Source organism: Lissotriton helveticus, chromosome 7, assembly GCF_964261635.1.
Source record: "Lissotriton helveticus chromosome 7, aLisHel1.1, whole genome shotgun sequence".
Lineage (NCBI taxonomy): Eukaryota > Metazoa > Chordata > Amphibia > Caudata > Salamandridae > Lissotriton > Lissotriton helveticus.
The window spans coordinates 625,492,375-625,509,551 of record NC_136068.1 but is presented as its reverse complement, the minus strand read 5'-3'; the positions used below and the strand labels follow the sequence as shown (position 1 = coordinate 625,509,551).

The following is a 17,177-nucleotide window of genomic DNA, read 5'->3' as shown; positions in this document are numbered from 1 at the left end:
GTGTGGGTACAGGTGCATGAGACCTGTGCCCCTACAGTATCCAAGGCCATTCATGGGCACTGTAAGTGCAGTGATGCCATTAAAGACCATATGGTGCTGGGAGGTTGTCATTACGAACTCCACAGCACCATGATGGCTACACTGAAGACTGAGAAGTTTGGTATCAAACTTCTCAGCACATTAAAGTCACACTGATGCCAGTGTGGAATTTAATGCCAAATGCACGACAGAGGGCAACTCAGAGTTGCCCCCTGAACCTAACCTACAAACCACGTCTGGTCTGAGAGGCTGCCTAGGCTGCTACACAGCAGACATGTTGCTGGACCCCTGGGTAGAGAGCCATCTGCTCTCCTGGGCCTGCAACAATGCCCGTCCGGGGCGAGGTGCTAGGTCTCCTCTCCCAGGATGGGCAGGGGAAGCTTCAAAAGGCATACCGCCTTTGTGAGCTTCTCCAGGCCACTTGCTGTACTCAGCAACTGGCCCCCACCAGTTCTGACCCCCACTTTGGGGGTGGGCCAGCCTGTGCCAACTCCACCCCTCAGGTGGTAGAGGCGAGGTTAAGCCCGACTCCGGGCTACCGCCATCTTGAAGATTAGGAACCCTACCCAGTCTGAGCTAGGCCCCTGCACTACTCCCACAGGAGAGGAGCAGGTTAGGGCGTGTACTCACCCCAGGACAGGGACCTATTGGTCCCTGCTCTTGCCCTACATTTAGTATTTAAGGGCACCCCGACTTTCCTTCCTCAGATCCCGATTTGAAAACAAGAAAAAAGATCAAGAAGAAGACCTGCCGTGCATCTGCTAACAAGAGGACAACACCAACTGACTTGGCCCCAGCCCTACAGGCCTGTTGATCCTCAAATCTGCTCCTGAATAACATTGAGCGCCAGACGGCTCAAAAGCATCCTGCACCCAGCCGCCCGAGTGTCCCTGGCAGTGCAACTTTGTTTGTCCTAATCTACTCCCCCATTTGCCCTGAGCAAGTGACCAGGAGCCCAGCTCCCACAGCCACGTGGCCTGCTTGCCAGCAGCCACCAATCAATGGCCCCCTGCCTGTCATTGGAAAACATTGGGCCTAACTACCTCTGCACCCGGCTGCCCCTGTGCCGCTGAGGGTGTAACAACTGTACCTATCTGACCCTGGGAGACCCCTGAGTCTAGGCCCAGAACCTTAACTCTGCCAGTCGACTACTTACCCAAAAGCCGATAACTCACTTTTCTTCCATAGGGTAACATTGAATGGTTTCACTTGGAAATTCTTTTAAGTGTGGAGTTTTGAAACTTTAAAATATTCATCTAATATCAGCTGAACAACAAATTCTGATTTTCTCACCTGTTATCAGGAGAGAACCCAGTGTTGCATGACTTAAATGCATGTTTTCAATTCTTTACAGGACATGCAACAGGGCTGGATCTAGGATCCACCCCTGAGTAAGAAAAAGTAACGATAACACTACTTACCCGCTAAGTGAATTTCCTCCCATAGGATAACATTGGTAATTCTATGTGAAAAAGTTTCTGTAAACTTTTAAAATACAATAATATTCCTTAAAATCACTACTGTAACCAAAACACATTTACTTAACTGTTTACAGGAGATGTCCCAGGACTGAATCTATGATCCAGTCCTGTGGTTAGAAAAGTAATCCATACAGTAACTAATTGCATTTATCTAGAACTTCCCATTGAGCTCAATGTAGCATTGTGTTTGAAATTGTGTTGCCTTGTGCAACAACTAACTATTGTAATCAAAAAGCCTATTGCCTATTTGAAAAGTATTTAACTAAAGTAACTCATTCTGACAAAGTCTATTTTGATACCTTGTTGGTTCTAAAATAAAACTATATATTTTGAAACAAAACAATTGGCCTAGAGCTCAGTTTTTGAGTGTGTGAGACCATTTGCTGACTGAGTGTGTACAACAAATGCTTTACACTGTCCTCTGATACTGCCTTACTGCTCGACCAAGCTACCACTTTAGAGAGTAAGGTTATATCTAACTTTAGCCTCTGCCAAACCTCTGGGAACTGTGGACTCTATACACACTGTACCATACTTTGGTCCAGTATATATAGAGCCACTTTCTTACAGCTAGCTGCAAATCTTTCCTTCCGGGCTCTCTGTGTCGAGGTCGGTCCATGTATCCTCGAAATTTTCGGAGTCTTCCTCGTCTTCGGGTATGTCTCCATATTCATCGGGTTCTTCACCTCGAGGTTCCGGGGTTAGAGGGGTGTTGAAAATACCTTCTTCCTTGGCGCCTTCTGCCTCTTTGGCGTTGATGTTGTCCAGTTTGTTCAGCGGTGCCTTTGGGATTTGAAAATACTTTAGTGAGGCTTCGAAATCCTTTCTTTTGTCGGACCACTGCCATCTCCTCCTCGAGCCTCTTCCTTTCGACCTAGAGGGCCCTCTCGGCATCTGAGGTCGGGGATTTTCTTTTCCTTCCGACGTCAATGGTTGGCTTCGACAGTGTTGTGCCTTTTTTCATGGGTTCGGTGTCAACCTGTGGCTTCGGCATCGTCTGCGATTTTCCCTCCTCTGCGACCTTTGGTTGGGTCCCTTGGAGTTCTTTTAACCGCTGCTGACCCTCAATCGCCTTTTTTTGTCGGTGTCAAGGCTGCCTCGTGAGCCTTATGTTCCTGGCCCTTCAGTCCTGACTGATTTTTAAGGTGTCTTACCTTTTCAGTCTTCTTTTTCTGGTCTTTCGCGCCTTCTTCTCAGCGTGGATCTTTTCAGAGTCTCCTTCGGGGACCTCGACGTCCGATCCCTCATGCGTCGACTCCGCTGGTGCTCCATGTTCTTCCTCGTCGCTTGAGAAACCCAGGTCTCTCATGGAAGTTTTCTTCGATGTTTGCGACACTGACGTAATGAGCCTGTCTTTGTTTCCGGTGTGTTCATAGCGTCTTTGGCAGGAACACTGCGAAGGTCTCATAGTCCTTGTCCTGGTGATTTTCGGGCAGGCAGAGGTTGCAGACGTTGTGTGGGTCGCGTTGTGCGTACTTGTGGTCACACTTTGGGCAGAATTTGAAAGGGGTATTTACAATGACCCCTAACTCGACATTTGTGGACCGACGTTGTCCTCTTCCTTGCCGCCGTCAATGATATTTCTTCGATAATCTTATTTTGTGAATTTCCTTTGGGGAGGATACGACTTTTCCTTGGCGCTTCTCGTCTTGCTTCCAGACCCAACTGCAGAAAAAAGAATCTGAAGATGGCTACCACGCACGTCGACCTCCAGGATACCGTCTGATGTCACAGTGGGCAAGTCCCCGGCACCAAATGGTGGTCGCCAGTGACCAAAACAAAAGAACAACAACAAAAAAAACAGACCATTCTGGACCCAACCACTAGATGGCTGAATAATGCACAGCATGTGAATCCAGAAAAGGATTCACGCTGCAAAACTTCCCTTTCCTGGACCGTGCCCATCCAGAAGGAGGAGGCTAGGCACCTCGTCCCAGGATGTTAATTGTTTCAGCCCCCCTCCCCAGAGAGCAGCAGGTACTCGACCCAAGCATCCAGAAACATGTCTGGTGGTGGCAGCTTGTCAGCAGCCACTCAGCCTGGACACTAGTGTTCAGTCATTTTTCCGGGGGTGGGGCATCTCCAGGATGCCCTCTCTGTGCATTTTTCATTAAATCCCACACTGGCATCAGTGTGGGTTTAATGTGCTGAGAAGTACCTTCCCAGTTTTCAGTAAAGCCATTATGGTACTGTAGAGTTTGTAATGACAAACTCCCAGCACCATATACTCTTAATGACGTTACTGCACTTACAATGTCTAAGAATTGGCTTAGACACTAAGGGTACAGGGCTCATTCACCTGCACCCTCACCAATGGTATAGTACACCCATCTAGAGGGGTGGCAGATCTATGAGGCAAGTGGGTTGTAGGCATGGCACACAGGCAAGTGTGCCATGTCGACTCTTCGCTGTTCTGAACCAAAACACAAAGCCTGCAAAGGCAGCTTGTGAGTGTAAAGCTACAGGGTCTCTAAGGGTGGCTCAATAAGTGCTGCATCCCTTAAAGACCTCCCTGGTCACAGAGCCCTTGGTACCTGTGGTACCATTCACAAGGGGCCAACCTGTGGCCAGAGATTGCCAACTATGTTTTGTTTACAATACACTTTTAATAAAAGAACATAGGCCCTGGGTACATTTTTAGCAGGAGCCCAGGGCACACTCAGTCAAAGTACATCAGCAGTTTAGCTAAAAGTGGGGGCAACCATGCAAAAAGAGAGCACTTTCTGACAATACCTACCTCACTTTTCTTTCACAACTAACTCTCGTAACCCGTGTCACCAAAGAGAACATAACTCTGGAAAATATATTATAAATAGTAAACATTTTTACACAAATTCACCACATAGTTAGACAGCTCTCTGGAATCCTGACAAATACCTTGAAGTTGGCGTGGCTGTCCCACTGGCTGTCCCATTGTAACCTGGCGCAGATGTGGCCCAGACAGAGTTAACCTATTGCCGTGGAGCTGGAAGGTGATGGGTTTGGTGCCCGGCATGTTCTGAACCGGACGATTCGCGAGTGACGCCAGCTGTGCAATGCTGATAACTTCACCGGCTACGAAAAAAGGAGGCAAACATAGTACCAATTATTATAAAGCGACAATCACTAAAATGATGCCAGCCTGTGCAAGATAAAACATTAAAAAAACATGAAATCAACAGTAACCACCACCAACTCAACTATGAACACTCCAGTATTACAATACAAAAAGCAGGGAATCAAATCACTAAGACATCATGTAACATTTACCAATGCCATTCAGCAGAACCAACAATTCAACACAAACACTATAATGCAATAGTTACCAACCCCAACAGCAGGACTACAGAATTTAAAGGATCAAAACAGAACATCACCAACCGTCAAATTAAACCAAGCATCAACACAAATAAATAAAATAATGAGGAATCACCTGCTGCACAACCACAAATCAGCACAAACCAACACCCAATATGTACTGTGAGGAAGTGGGATGTATTATATGGTGTGGTTGTGTAATCTCACAGAGTAATACACTCACCAACCCATTTAGGGCCAGTAGCTTTCGTCTATAAAACACTCAGCTCACCCTGGGTAGCTGTGGTACTGAGCAGCAAGTAACTATTTTAAACGACACCAAACTGAGATTAGAAATTAACAAGACACTCATGAAATCTGACCCCAATTTACAATAGGTTGTATTTTTATAAGAATTTAGATATTAGAATGAAAAAAAGTTCAGGAGATATAGACTTTTAAAAAGCAATAATAAACCAGTGCAAATTCTCTTAACCACGAACAAGCCCTGGGAAAGTCAACAAATAGGATAACTATAAACTTTTTCAAGGAAAATGTAGTTAAGTGTCAATGCGGGTTGTTCGGAGTACTTGGGGTGACCAACTTCTGCATAGAGATAGTCAGGGGGACCAGCAAGGTTCTCAAGAACATTTACCCTTGCAGGGGAAGCAGTCCATCAGTTCTAGGCTTTTTATCTGCATTGCAATGGACTCCTATGGAGTAATCCTGATGCAAGGGAGTAAGCGTGCTGAAGATTGTCTAACGATGCTATGGATGCAACCAGGGGCGCAACTAGGTCTTCATTTCGGGGGGGGGCTAACATGGCAAAAGAAGGGGCGTGGCTAATGTTAATAAATGGGGCGGAGCTAAAATGGCAGATAATCAGGATCGGTTAATGCCCCATCACACCTTAAAACCCATACCCGCCCTGAACTCTAAAATTACCCCCGGCACCCCAAAACCCATACCCATCCTGATCCCTAAAATTATCCCCCCCTGGCACCCCAAAACCCATACTCACCCCACACCCTAAAACTACCCCCTGGCACCCCAAAACCCATTACCACCCTGAACCCTAAAATCACACCCCTGGAGCCCCAAAGCCCATACCCACCCTGAACCCTTAAATTACCCCTGGCACCCCAAAACCCATACCCACCCTGAACCCTAAAATGACCCCTGGCACCCCAAAACCCATACCCACCCCACACCCTAAAATTACCCTCTGGCACCCAAAAACCCATACCCATGCTGAACCATAAATTCCCCCGGCACCCCATAACCCATACCCACCCTGAACCCTAAATGTGCCCGCTGACACCCCAAAACCCACACCTTCCCTGAACCCTAAAATTACCCCGGGCACACCAAAACACATACCCACGCTGAACCCTAAAATGACCCCTGGCACCCCAAAACCCATACCCACCCTAAACCCTAAAATTGCCCCCTGGAACCCCAAAACCCATACCCGCTCAGAACCCTAAAATTAAACCCTGGCACCCCAATTTGTAACCGACCATGAACCATAAAATTACTCACTGGCTCCCTAAAACCCACACCCACTCTGAACTCTAAAGTTACCCACTAGCACCCCCAAAAGGTAATGATGTGCTGAAAAATGCATTAAAGTTACTGGAACTTACATAAAAAACTTCTGACTGCTCCTCTGATACTATACTGTGGAGTCAGGCTGATCAGCAGCACTGCGTCCTGGCATCCAGCCCCTCGAAGGTCTCAGAGTAGATAGGTCTCCTGGATTCTCCTTGCCTGGGTCCCCTCTGCTTCTTCGCTGCTGCCCTTGGATGCGAAAATAGAAAGATCCATGGCCCTGTTCACCATTTATCTGGTGAGCAGTGCGGTGGATGTGAATTCCATCCAAGTGCACAGACAGCAGGGTGAAAGGGATGGCAGTGCAGGTGATGCTTTTCCTTTGAAAATTAATTTCTGCTGGTGTCTTAGCCCAGGGTTTGCTGTCTGTGCACTTGTATGGAATACACATCCTTACAAGTGCACAGACAGCACACCCTGGGCTATGACGCCAGCAGAAATTCCCATACAAAAGAAAAGCGTCACCTGCACTGGCCATGCCTTCCTCCCTGCTGTGCACTTCACACCCCATGCTTATAACCCATCAAGTGCTTAGGTGAATCCCTGCATTCAGGCAAGGATTTCACCTCTGCGCCACTCTAAAGGAAAACAAGAGGTCAGGGCAGGGGGGTTCACTCGAGGAAACTGTTCAGAGGCTGGCTGTCTGCTCGGGCTGCTGGGCCTCTCAGAATGCATAATAAAAATCACATTCTCGGCTCCGATGCGCAGCGTTAGTTAATGATTTCAGTGCGTGTCATCTTAGCCCGGGCACAGGAGGCGACGGGGGGGGGGCTGAAGCCCGGTGAGCCCAATGGGTGTTGCGCGCCTGGATGCAACGGTGTTGAATGAGTCTTCCTGCAAGGATTACTGAGTCAAGAAAGATGGAGAGGGGGTCCTGGTTGCAGGGTCAGTGTCCCAAGAAATTATCTCTGGTCTGGCCATAGGCCAGTCGCCACTGGACTATCAGATGCCTGTTGTTCCTGCCACAGGCCAATCTTTCCTGCGTCCATAACTCAACTTCAAGGCCTCAGCAACTGTAAGAAGCTGGTTCTATATATAATACACCAAAATGAGGTATAGTGTGTGTAGAGTCCAAGTGTCCCCGAGGGAGGCAGAGGTTAAAGTTATATAGAACCTGTGAGAAAGTGGCTCTATATACACTGGACCAGAATAAGGGCCAGTGTTTATAGAGTCCACAAACTCCAGAGGTATAACAGAGGTTAAAGCCAGGTGTGACCTTACTCTCTAAAGTGGTAGCTTGGTCGAGCAGTAAGGCAGTACCAGAGGACAGTGTAAAGCATTTGTTGCACACACTCAGTCAGCAAAAGGTTTCACACACTCAAAGACTAAACTCCAGGCCAACTGTTTTTATATCAAGAGATATAGTTGTTTCAATTCTAGAACCAATAGGTATCAAAATGTACTGTTCTCCATATGAGAGGTCTCAGAGGAGTACTTTGCAGAAAGGCAATTAACTTTGTAAATACAATAGGTACAGGGGTTGCAGTAGGCAACACAATTCTACACACAATTTAGCATTGAGCTCCATGGATTTCCTTATATAAACACGGTTGATTACTTTGTAGATTACTTTGGTAATTCCAGGACTGGCTCCTAGGTTCAGTCCTGGGGTCTAAGCTGAAAACAGTTTAGCAAAAACGTTTTAGGTAATGTAGTGATTTTTCAGGAATAAAAAGCTATTTTAAAAGTTCACACTTAGAAACTTTTCAACAGAAACCTGGCAATGTTATCCAATGGGAGAAAATTCAGGTTGCAGGTAAAGTACGATCTCGTTACTTTTGTAATTCAGCACTGGGCTCCTGGGGCCAGCACTGGGGTCTCAACTTAAAACAAGTAAGTAATTACGTTTCAGTATTTCGTATGATTTTTAAAGAATATTTCTAGTTTTCAAAAGAAGACAGAAGAAATTTCATAGAAAAGCAGACAATGGATTCCTAAGGAGAAAATACAAGTTACTAGTAAACCCGCTAGGGATTACTTTTGCGGTTCAGTCCTGGGCTACAGGGTACAGTACTGGCTCCTCTCCTGATCACAGGTGAGTATTTCGGAATTCGGATGATTTTATATGAATATGTTATGTTTTCAAAAGTAGACACTTAGAAGATTTTTCAAGTCAAACCAGTCAATGTTATTCAATGGCAGGTAAGTGAGTTACCGGTTTCCGGGTGAGTACTCAACTGGTGAAGTTGCGGTTCTGGGCATAGACTCAGGGGTCCCCCAGGGTCAGGTAAGTACAGTTGGTACACCCTCAGCAGCACAGGGGCGGCCACGTGCAGAGGTAGTTAGGCCCAATGTTATCCAATGAGAGGCTGGGGGACTTCGGTTGGTGGCTGCTGGCTAGCAGGCCTCGCGGCTGTGGGAGCTGGGCTCCTGGTCACTTGCTCAGGGCAAATGGGGAAGTAGGATAGGACAAAGGTTGCACTCCCAGGGGCACTCGGGCGGCGGGGTGCAGAGTGCTTTTGAGCCGTTGGGCGCTCAATGTTATTCAATGAGGATCTTGAAAAGGGAACAAAGGCTGCAGGCTCGGGGACTGTGGATCTTCTGAAGCAACCAACACTTCGAGGGGTAAGTTGGGATCTTGGAGGATAGGTAGGCACCCAGGAGATGGGCACAGGGGGCCGTCGGGTGCAGGAGTGTCTTTGAGGTTGGGAAATCTTACCCCCTGCTGGTTGCGGTCGGAGGGGTCCTTTGTCCTGAGGTTGCAGGCGTCGTCTGGGTCGTCAAGGAGGGTCCTTGGGCACTGGATTCCAGGTCAGAATCGGCCGGGGGACGTCCTCGGGGTCTTGATTCACTCCGGCACAGGCCAGGCCTGGTGGGTGCAGAGTGTGCAGGGTTCGCGGTTCCGGACTGACGGCAGGGCTTGTTACTTGCTTTGAGCAGTACCACTGCTCGTGGGAGACCCAGGTAGTCAGAGTCACAAGGCAGTCAGGTCCTCCGGGGTATTTGAGGTCGCTGACTGCTGGAGACGGCAGGGTTTAGCAGGTTCGAGGGTCGACAGGACGGTATGGCTGGAGCCAAATCAGTGGTCGTCTTCCTCTTTTTAGCAGCTGCACGGCAGGTCTTTTGGTTTCATGTTGTTCTTTCTTGTTTCGGAATCTGGATCTGAGGAAGGAAGGTTCAGGGAGCCCCTAGATACCGAATTTAGGGGCGTTACAGGTAGGGCAAGGGCAGATACCAATTGGTCCCTGTCCTGGGGTGGGTACACCAACTAGCCTGCTCCTCTCCTGTGGGAGGGTGGCAGGAGCCTAGCTGTGATTGGGCAGGGCTCCCCATCTTCAAGATGTCCAGAGCCCGGGGTCGTGCTTCACCTCGTCTCCCCTATCTGAGGGAGGGGGTTGGCATAGGCTGCCACCCCCCCTTCCTGACGTAGTTTTTCCTACCAGTTTTCCCGCCAGAGTGGGGGTCAGAACTGGTGGGGGCCAGTTGCTGGGCACAGCAAATGGTCTGGAGAAGCTCACAGAGGCGGCATGCCTTTGAAGCTTCACCCTGCCCATCCGGGGAAAGGAGACCTAGCACCTCACCCAGGATGTGCATTGTTGCAGGCCCAGGAGAGAGGGGGGCTCTCCACCCAGGGGTCCAGCAACATGTCTGCTGTTTGGCAGCCTCTGCAGCCTCTCACCCCAGACGTGGATTGTAGGTTAGGTTTTCAGGGGGCATCTCTAAGATGCCCTCTGGTGCATTTTACATTAAATCCAACACTGGCATAAGTGCGGGTTTAATGTGCTTTGAAGTTTGGTACCAAACTTGTCAGTCTTCAGTGTAGCCATTATGGTGCTGTGGAGTTCATAATGACAACCTCCCAGCACCATATACTCTCAGTGGCATCACTGCACTTACAGTGCCCAGGAATGGCCCTGGGTACTGTAGGGGCACAGGGCTCAAGCACTTGTGCCCACACCTCTGGCATAGGGCACCCAGCTAGAGGGGTGACTGAAGTATGCCAGGGCAGTGGGTTCTGTGGGCATGGCACACAGGGATGTGTGCCATGTCGCCTCTTTGTTTAGATCTGTACTCAGACACACAGCCTGCAAAGGCAGTGTGTGGGTGTCAGGGTACAGAGGCCCTGGGGGTGGCACAATAAGTGCTGCAGTCTTCAGGGGTCTCCTCTGCTCACCATGCCCTGGGTACCTAGGGTACCATTTACTAGGGGCTGATAGGTGGCCAGAGAAGCCAATTTGGTTTTAGTTTCAACACAGTTTTAGGGAAGGAACACAGGCCCTGGGTACCTGGTTGGCAGGAACCCAGGGCACACTCAGTTAAAGCACAGCAGCAGTTCAAAAAAAGCGGGGGCATACCAAGGCAAGAAAGATGGCACTTTCTCACAGAACCTTACTCTCGAATACTAGTAGCTTGGTCAAGCAGTAAGGCAGTATCAGAGGACAGTGTTAAGCATTTGATGTACACACTAGTCAGCAAATGAATTCACACACTCAAGAACTGAACCTAGGCCAATTGTGTTTGTATAAAAAGATACTGTTTATTTTTAGAACCAAGCAAGCCTGGTACAGGTAAGCATTAAACAGTTTTCAGTAATAAGTTACTGGATATAGAACAGTTTGAAAATGCAATAGAATTTGTACTTTGTTTGATTTACAGGGGAGCAGTAGTATGCAACACTTAGCAAATACAGTAAATTGAAATGAATAGGCTCTTTCAGTAAATTGCATGTAAGTTACTTGTTACGTTACTTTTAGGATAACATTGACACTTTTTCTCCAAAAGTTTCTAAGTGTGGAGTTTTGAAACCTAAAAATATTCTTTAAAAATCGCACAAATAACCAAAACATGTTTACTTACCGGTTTACATGAAATGTCCCAGTGCTGAATCTAGGTATCCAGCACTGAGTTAGAAAAGTAACATGAAAGGTAACTTACCAGCAATTTATTGTAGAAGCCCATTCATTCATTCAAGAAATCTTTATTTCGATCACAGATCATAAAAGAAACATTCATTTATACAAAGTTTAAAAAGGTATTAAACAACAATAGTGATCGCATAATAAGAATAATAATAAAACGAGTGCCATGAATTCATTCTGTCTAAAAACGGCAAGTTTTTTATGTAAGTCTTTTTACCCATCGGCTTCGAATGAACCACATAGAAGTTAGAAATTTGGACAGGGCAAAAACCACAGTAGGGGAAAGGTCTGTTTTTAAGACTCTGTAGGCAGGTTGGAAGGATCTAAAGAACAAGTTACTTACCTTCGGTAACGATATATCTGTAAGAAACAGTAGTTAGTATTAGATTCCTTACCTTAGAATATCCCCAGGCGTCAGTCTGGATCCGGAAACTTTTGCGTAGCAGTACACCTGCGCGTCGGTAGGCGTCGTCTGCAGGCGTCCCCTGCGGCTCCGCGTCGTCGGCGTCGTGCGCCGTGATGACGTCGCTGGAGTATATAGACGCCGCCTCCGCGCGCTGACGTCAGTTCTTTGCACACAGCTTTTCCGCGCCAGAACACGCAGAGCCATGTGAGAACTGACACTGGTGCCATTTGAAACTAGGGCCCTGAAAGGGATGACCTTAACCCTAGGTATCAGTTCGCAGAACGGGGAGGACGGGTGGGGCGGTAAGGAATCTAATACTAACTACTGTTTCTTACAGATTGAATATGCTACTTACCAGTATGCATCTGTTCTTGGCATGTAGGGCTGCTAACATTCATATCTTAGCATTAGATCGCCGCCTAGTGTTGGGCTCGGATGATTGCACATTGTTGTCCTGGAAGAGTCTTCGAAGTATCCTGAGATAGGTGGCTCCTCCCCTGGACTACAGTGCGCATGGGCATCGGCTCCATCCCCAGATTGTTTTTCGCCATTGTGGCAGAAGATGGAGTGAAAAGTGTAAAGGATGTCCATGCTAATGAATAAATACAATAGTATATCTGCAGCTGCGACAGGCACCGGGGAGGAGGGTGGGCGATATGAATGTTAGCAGCCCTACATGCCAAGAACAGATGCATACTGGTAAGTAGCATATTCAGTTCGAGGCATGTGGGCTGCTAAATTCATATCTTAGCATAGAATACATAGCAGTCCCTCCATCAGCGGCGGTTGCCCGTGCCAGCTGCAGAAACCTGAAAAAGTGTCTTGAGAACAGCCTGTCCTACAGCTGCTTGCTGCTTGGAATGCACATCAACACAGTAGTGTTTTGTGAAGGTATGTGGTGTGACCCACGTGGCTGCTCTGCAAATATCCTCTAAAGGAATGTTCCCTAGGAAAGCCATGGATGCCCCCAGTTTGCGTGTGGAGTGCGCTCTGGGGGGTATTGTTAAAGTGCGTTTGGCTTTTTGATAACATATCTGGATGCACTTAACAATCCACCTGGCTATCCCTGCTTTGGAAATTGGGTTGCCTTTGTGTTGTGGTGCGAAGGCAACAAAGAGTTGTTTTGTCTTTCTAAAGGGTTGTGTTCTGTCTATGTAGTACATCAACGCCCTCCGTACATCTAAGGTATGGAGCATTCTTTCCGCCACCGTTTGCGGGTTTTGAAAGAATGCTGGTAAGTCAATAGTTTGGTTTATATGAAACTGTGACACCACCTTCGGAAGGAATTTGGGGTTAGTGCGTAGCACTACCCTATTTGGATGAATTTGAATGAATTGCTCTTGGATTGTGAGCGCCTGCAGCTCACTGACACGCCTCAGAGACGTAATAGCTATAAGGAAAGCTACTTTCCACGTAAGGAACTGGAGTTCACACGAGTGCAGTGGCTCAAATGGTGGTCCCATCAGTCTGGTGAGGACGACATTGAGGTTCCACACTGGAGCTGGCGGTGTCCTTGGGGGAATGACTCTTTTCAGACCTTCAAGGAAGGCTTTAATGGCGGGCACTCTGAAGACAGAGAGGTGCTGCCTGTTCTGAAGATAAGCCGCTATGGCGGATAGATGTATCCGAATGGAAGTGTACGCCAGATTGCACTTGTAAAGATGCAACAGATAGCAGATGATGTTGGGGATAGATGCATCAAGCGGGTTGATGTCATTGGCCGTACAGTAGATGACAAAACGCTTCCACTTCGCAGCATAGCATGCTCTAGTAGTTGGTTTCCTCGCCTCCTTGATGATGCTCATGCATTCTGGAGGCAGGTTAAGGTACCCAAACTCTAGGACCTCAGGAGCCAGATCGCCAGGTTGAGCTGTTGCGGATCTGGATGCTGAATTTCTCCATGGTTCTGCATCAAAAGACTGGGCGTGAGACGCAGTCTTTGATGCGGCACCACTGAGAGTTCGAGGAACGTGGTGTACCATGCTTGGCGTGCCCACGTTGGAGCAACTAGGATGAGAGTCATCTCGTGCTGCCTTAGCTTTCTTGCGACCAGCGGTATTAGAGGGGCTGGCGGAAAAGCGTACGCAAATTTGCCTGACCAGTTCATCCATATCGCATTCCCCTGCGACTGTGGGTGAGGGAACCTGGCGGCAAAGTGTTGGCATTTTGCGTTCTCTTTTGTGGCAAACAGGTCTATCTCCGGATGACCCCACTGCTGGAAGTACGGGTGGAGGACAGATGGGTGTAACTCCCACTCGTGCATTTGATGGCTGTACCTGCTGAGCAGATCCGCCATCTGATTGTCCTTTCCTGGGAGGTGTTCTGCCATGAGGAAAATGTTCCTCTGAATGGCCCACTTCCACATGCTCTGAGCCAGATGAGACAGCTGTGGCGAGTGGGTGCCTCCCTGCTTTTGAATGTAGTACATCGCGGTCATGTTGTCCGTCCGGACTAGCACGACCTTGTTGCACAGATGTACAATGAAGGACTTGAGCGCCATGAAGATCGCCATCAGTTCCAGATAGTTGATGTGCATCTTCTGTTGCTGCGTTGACCATAGTCCCTGCACTGTGTAAGTGAGCACATGAGCTCCCCATCCCTGGAGAGATGCGTCCGTTGTCAGGACAATCTGCGGCACAGGCTCTTGGAACAGTCGGCCCTTGCAAAGGTTGTGTGGAGTCCACCAATGCAGAGAGTCGTATGCCCGACTGGTAACCAACACTAGGTCTGTCAATTGTCCACGAGCCTGTGTCCACTGATTCGCTAAGCACTCCTGGAGCGGGCGCATGTGTAGCCGTGCGTGAGGGACTATGAAGATGCAGGAGGCCATCATGCCTATCAACTGCATGAACACTCTCGCTGGAAGCGAGTGTTGTGGCCTGAACCTTTGGATCAGGGCCTGCATGCTGTCTATCCTGACTTGGTTTGGCTGAGCCATGGCCGTCAGGGTGTTGATCGTTGCACCTAGGAACTGCCGGACATGTGCCGGCTGAAGATGCGATTTTGGGTAGTTTAGGGAGAAACCCAGATCGTGAAGAAGGTGAATTGTAGTTGACATGTCCGCGGCGCACTGCTGCTCTGACTTGGCTTGTACGAGCCAGTCGTCTAGGTAGGGGTAGACATGGATGTTCTGCCTCCTGAGGTGCGCCGCTACTGTCGCCAGACACTTGGTGAACACCCTCGGGGCTGTTGTGACTCCGAAGGGTAGGACCTTGAACTGGTAGTGCCTGCCTTGAATAGTGAACCTGAGGTATTTCCTGTGTGACGGGTGTAGTGGAATGTGGAAATACGCATCCTTGAGATCTAAGGTTGCTAAGAAATCTCCTTGGTTTAGCAAGGGAAGAATCTGTTGCAGTGTAAGCATGTGGAAATGTTCCGATAGTATGTACAGGTTGAGGGGGCGTAGATCTAGAATGGGTCTGAGAGATCCGTCCTTCTTTGGAATAAGGAAGTACAGGGAATATACCCCTGTGCCTTCCTCTCCCACCGGCACTTGCTCGATTGCTCCCTTTTGCAGCATCACCACTACCTCCTGCTGCAATAAGAGCAAGTGCTCTGCGGACATAGGCCTTTGCCTTGGCGGGATGTTGGGTGGAGTGGACTTCAATTCTAGGCAATAACCATACTGGACTAGTTGTCTCACCCACCTGTCTGTGGTGATGTTTTTCCAGACGGGCAGGAACTGCTGCAGTCTCCCCCCGACAGGTGTTAGGTGGTCGGGGGCAGTGACAGAGAGTCACTGTTTGCTTGGAGTAGAGGAGCGGGGGTTGTTGTTCCCTCTGCCGCGACCTCTGTTGCTGTTATTCCTGTAACCTCCCTTGTTCTGTTTCGTGAACGAGGATTGCGCTCCACCTTTTGAGAACTGGGATTGTTGACCCATTTGTCCTCTGGTGACCCCACGTGCACCTGAGCGACGAAAATTGCTGCCACGAAACTGTTGAGACTGCAGGGCCCCCATGGATTTAGCAGTTTCCGTGTCCTTTTTTATTTTCTCTAGGGTGGTGTCAACATCTGGACCAAACAGACTATCAGGATTGACCGGTTGATTAAGAATTGTTGTCTGAATATCCGGTTTAAAGCCTGAGATGCGTAGCCACGCCTGTCGTCTCAGCATAACGCTAGTGTTGACAGCCCTAGCAGCTGTATCTGCAGCGTCAAGCGCACACTTGATGGCTGCGTTTGAGATTAGCTTCCCTTCGTTAATGAGCAGTTGTGTAGCTTCTTGGAACTGTGGAGGCAGGTGTTGTACAACCTGTTCTAGGGTGTCGTAGTGTGCCCTATCGTAACGCGCCAAGAGCGCCTGTGTATTGGCGATGCGCCAAAAGTTTGATGCCTGTGCAGCTACTCTTTTGCCCCCTGCCTCTAGCACTTTGGACTCCTTATCCGGGGGAGGAGCTTCACCCGTTGTCTGGGAGTTGGCACGCTTCCTGGCATTGGCGACCACAAGAGAGTCCAGTGGCAATTGTCCCCGGATGTAGGCGGGGTCCGCAGGTGCAGGCCTGTACTTCTTTTCAATGCGAGGGTTGACCACTCTCGCTCTTGTAGGCTCCTTAAAAATGTCCCCAGCATGTTTGAGGACTCCTTTTAGCATAGAAAGTGTCTTTACTGTCCTTTCAGAGACTGAAAAGGTGTCGAAAAGGAAGTCTTCCTCAACCGGGTCGGCATGCATGTCCACATCATGATTGGCTGCCGCCCTTTCAAGTAGTGCATGAAAGCCTGCTGAGTCCTCAGTCGGGGATGCACGTGCATTAAAGAGCTGCGGGTCCTGCCCCACACCCTGGGTGTTCTGGTCACCAGTGTCATCGTATGAATCCGGTTGTGCATCAGGTTCATCGATAGGGAAATTGTACTGCTCGTCCTCATCATACCCCTCACCCGCAGAGTGTTCTGGGGAGGGAGTAGGGCTCCGTCTTGGAGGAGGCTGGATTGGCTCCGTGAGGCCTGAGGCGTCAAGGGGCACCCTCTTCTTTTTCAGTGGGATGACATAGGAGTCCACTGGCTCCGAAGTGATTTTCCTCTTATAGAGGGTCAGCTTGCCTGTGTCAGCGTCGATGAAATGCTCTGAATCGTCTTCTGATTCGAGTACCCGACGTGGAAGCGGGCCAGCCGGCGAAGAAACTTGTTTCGGAGCCGGTTTGGTTGAAAACGCTTTCGGTGCCTCCTTAGGTGGCAAAAGAAAGAGAAGTTTCCCAGAAGGCTTTGCTGGAGTGTCCTTTTGCGGCTGCGGCGATGGTATCGGAGCCGACGGGGCAAAGGCTTTCTCCCTGATTCTTTGCAGTGAGTCTGCGATGAGGGACGTCTCACTCACAGTGGGTTTCGTCGCTGACGAGGATGGTCTGATCGGTCCCTCGGATCCGACGTCCTTGTGGGCCTTGTGCGCTTTGGGCACGGAACCCGTCTTCACCGCCTCCGATTCCTGAGTCCGGGGCGCAGACTTCTTGTGCGTAGCCTCCTTGGAGCCGACGTTGGCAGGCTTGGACGGCGTCGTAGCCGCTGACCCGTGCC

At 49.0% G+C, this 17,177-nt stretch overlaps 1 protein-coding gene across 4 annotated transcripts in view; it reads right to left on the bottom strand.

Moving 5' to 3' along the window:
- Positions 1 to 17,177, bottom strand: part of SRCAP (Snf2 related CREBBP activator protein) — a 1,816,344-nt gene that overhangs the window by 696,409 nt on the left and 1,102,758 nt on the right. For all 4 annotated transcript variants that reach the window (XM_078652845.1, XM_078652844.1, XM_078652847.1 and 1 more), the window contains one exon: positions 4,398 to 4,574. In XM_078652845.1, the coding sequence (XP_078508971.1) occupies positions 4,398 to 4,574 (177 nt within the window). The remainder of the gene's footprint in view (positions 1 to 4,397; positions 4,575 to 17,177) is intronic.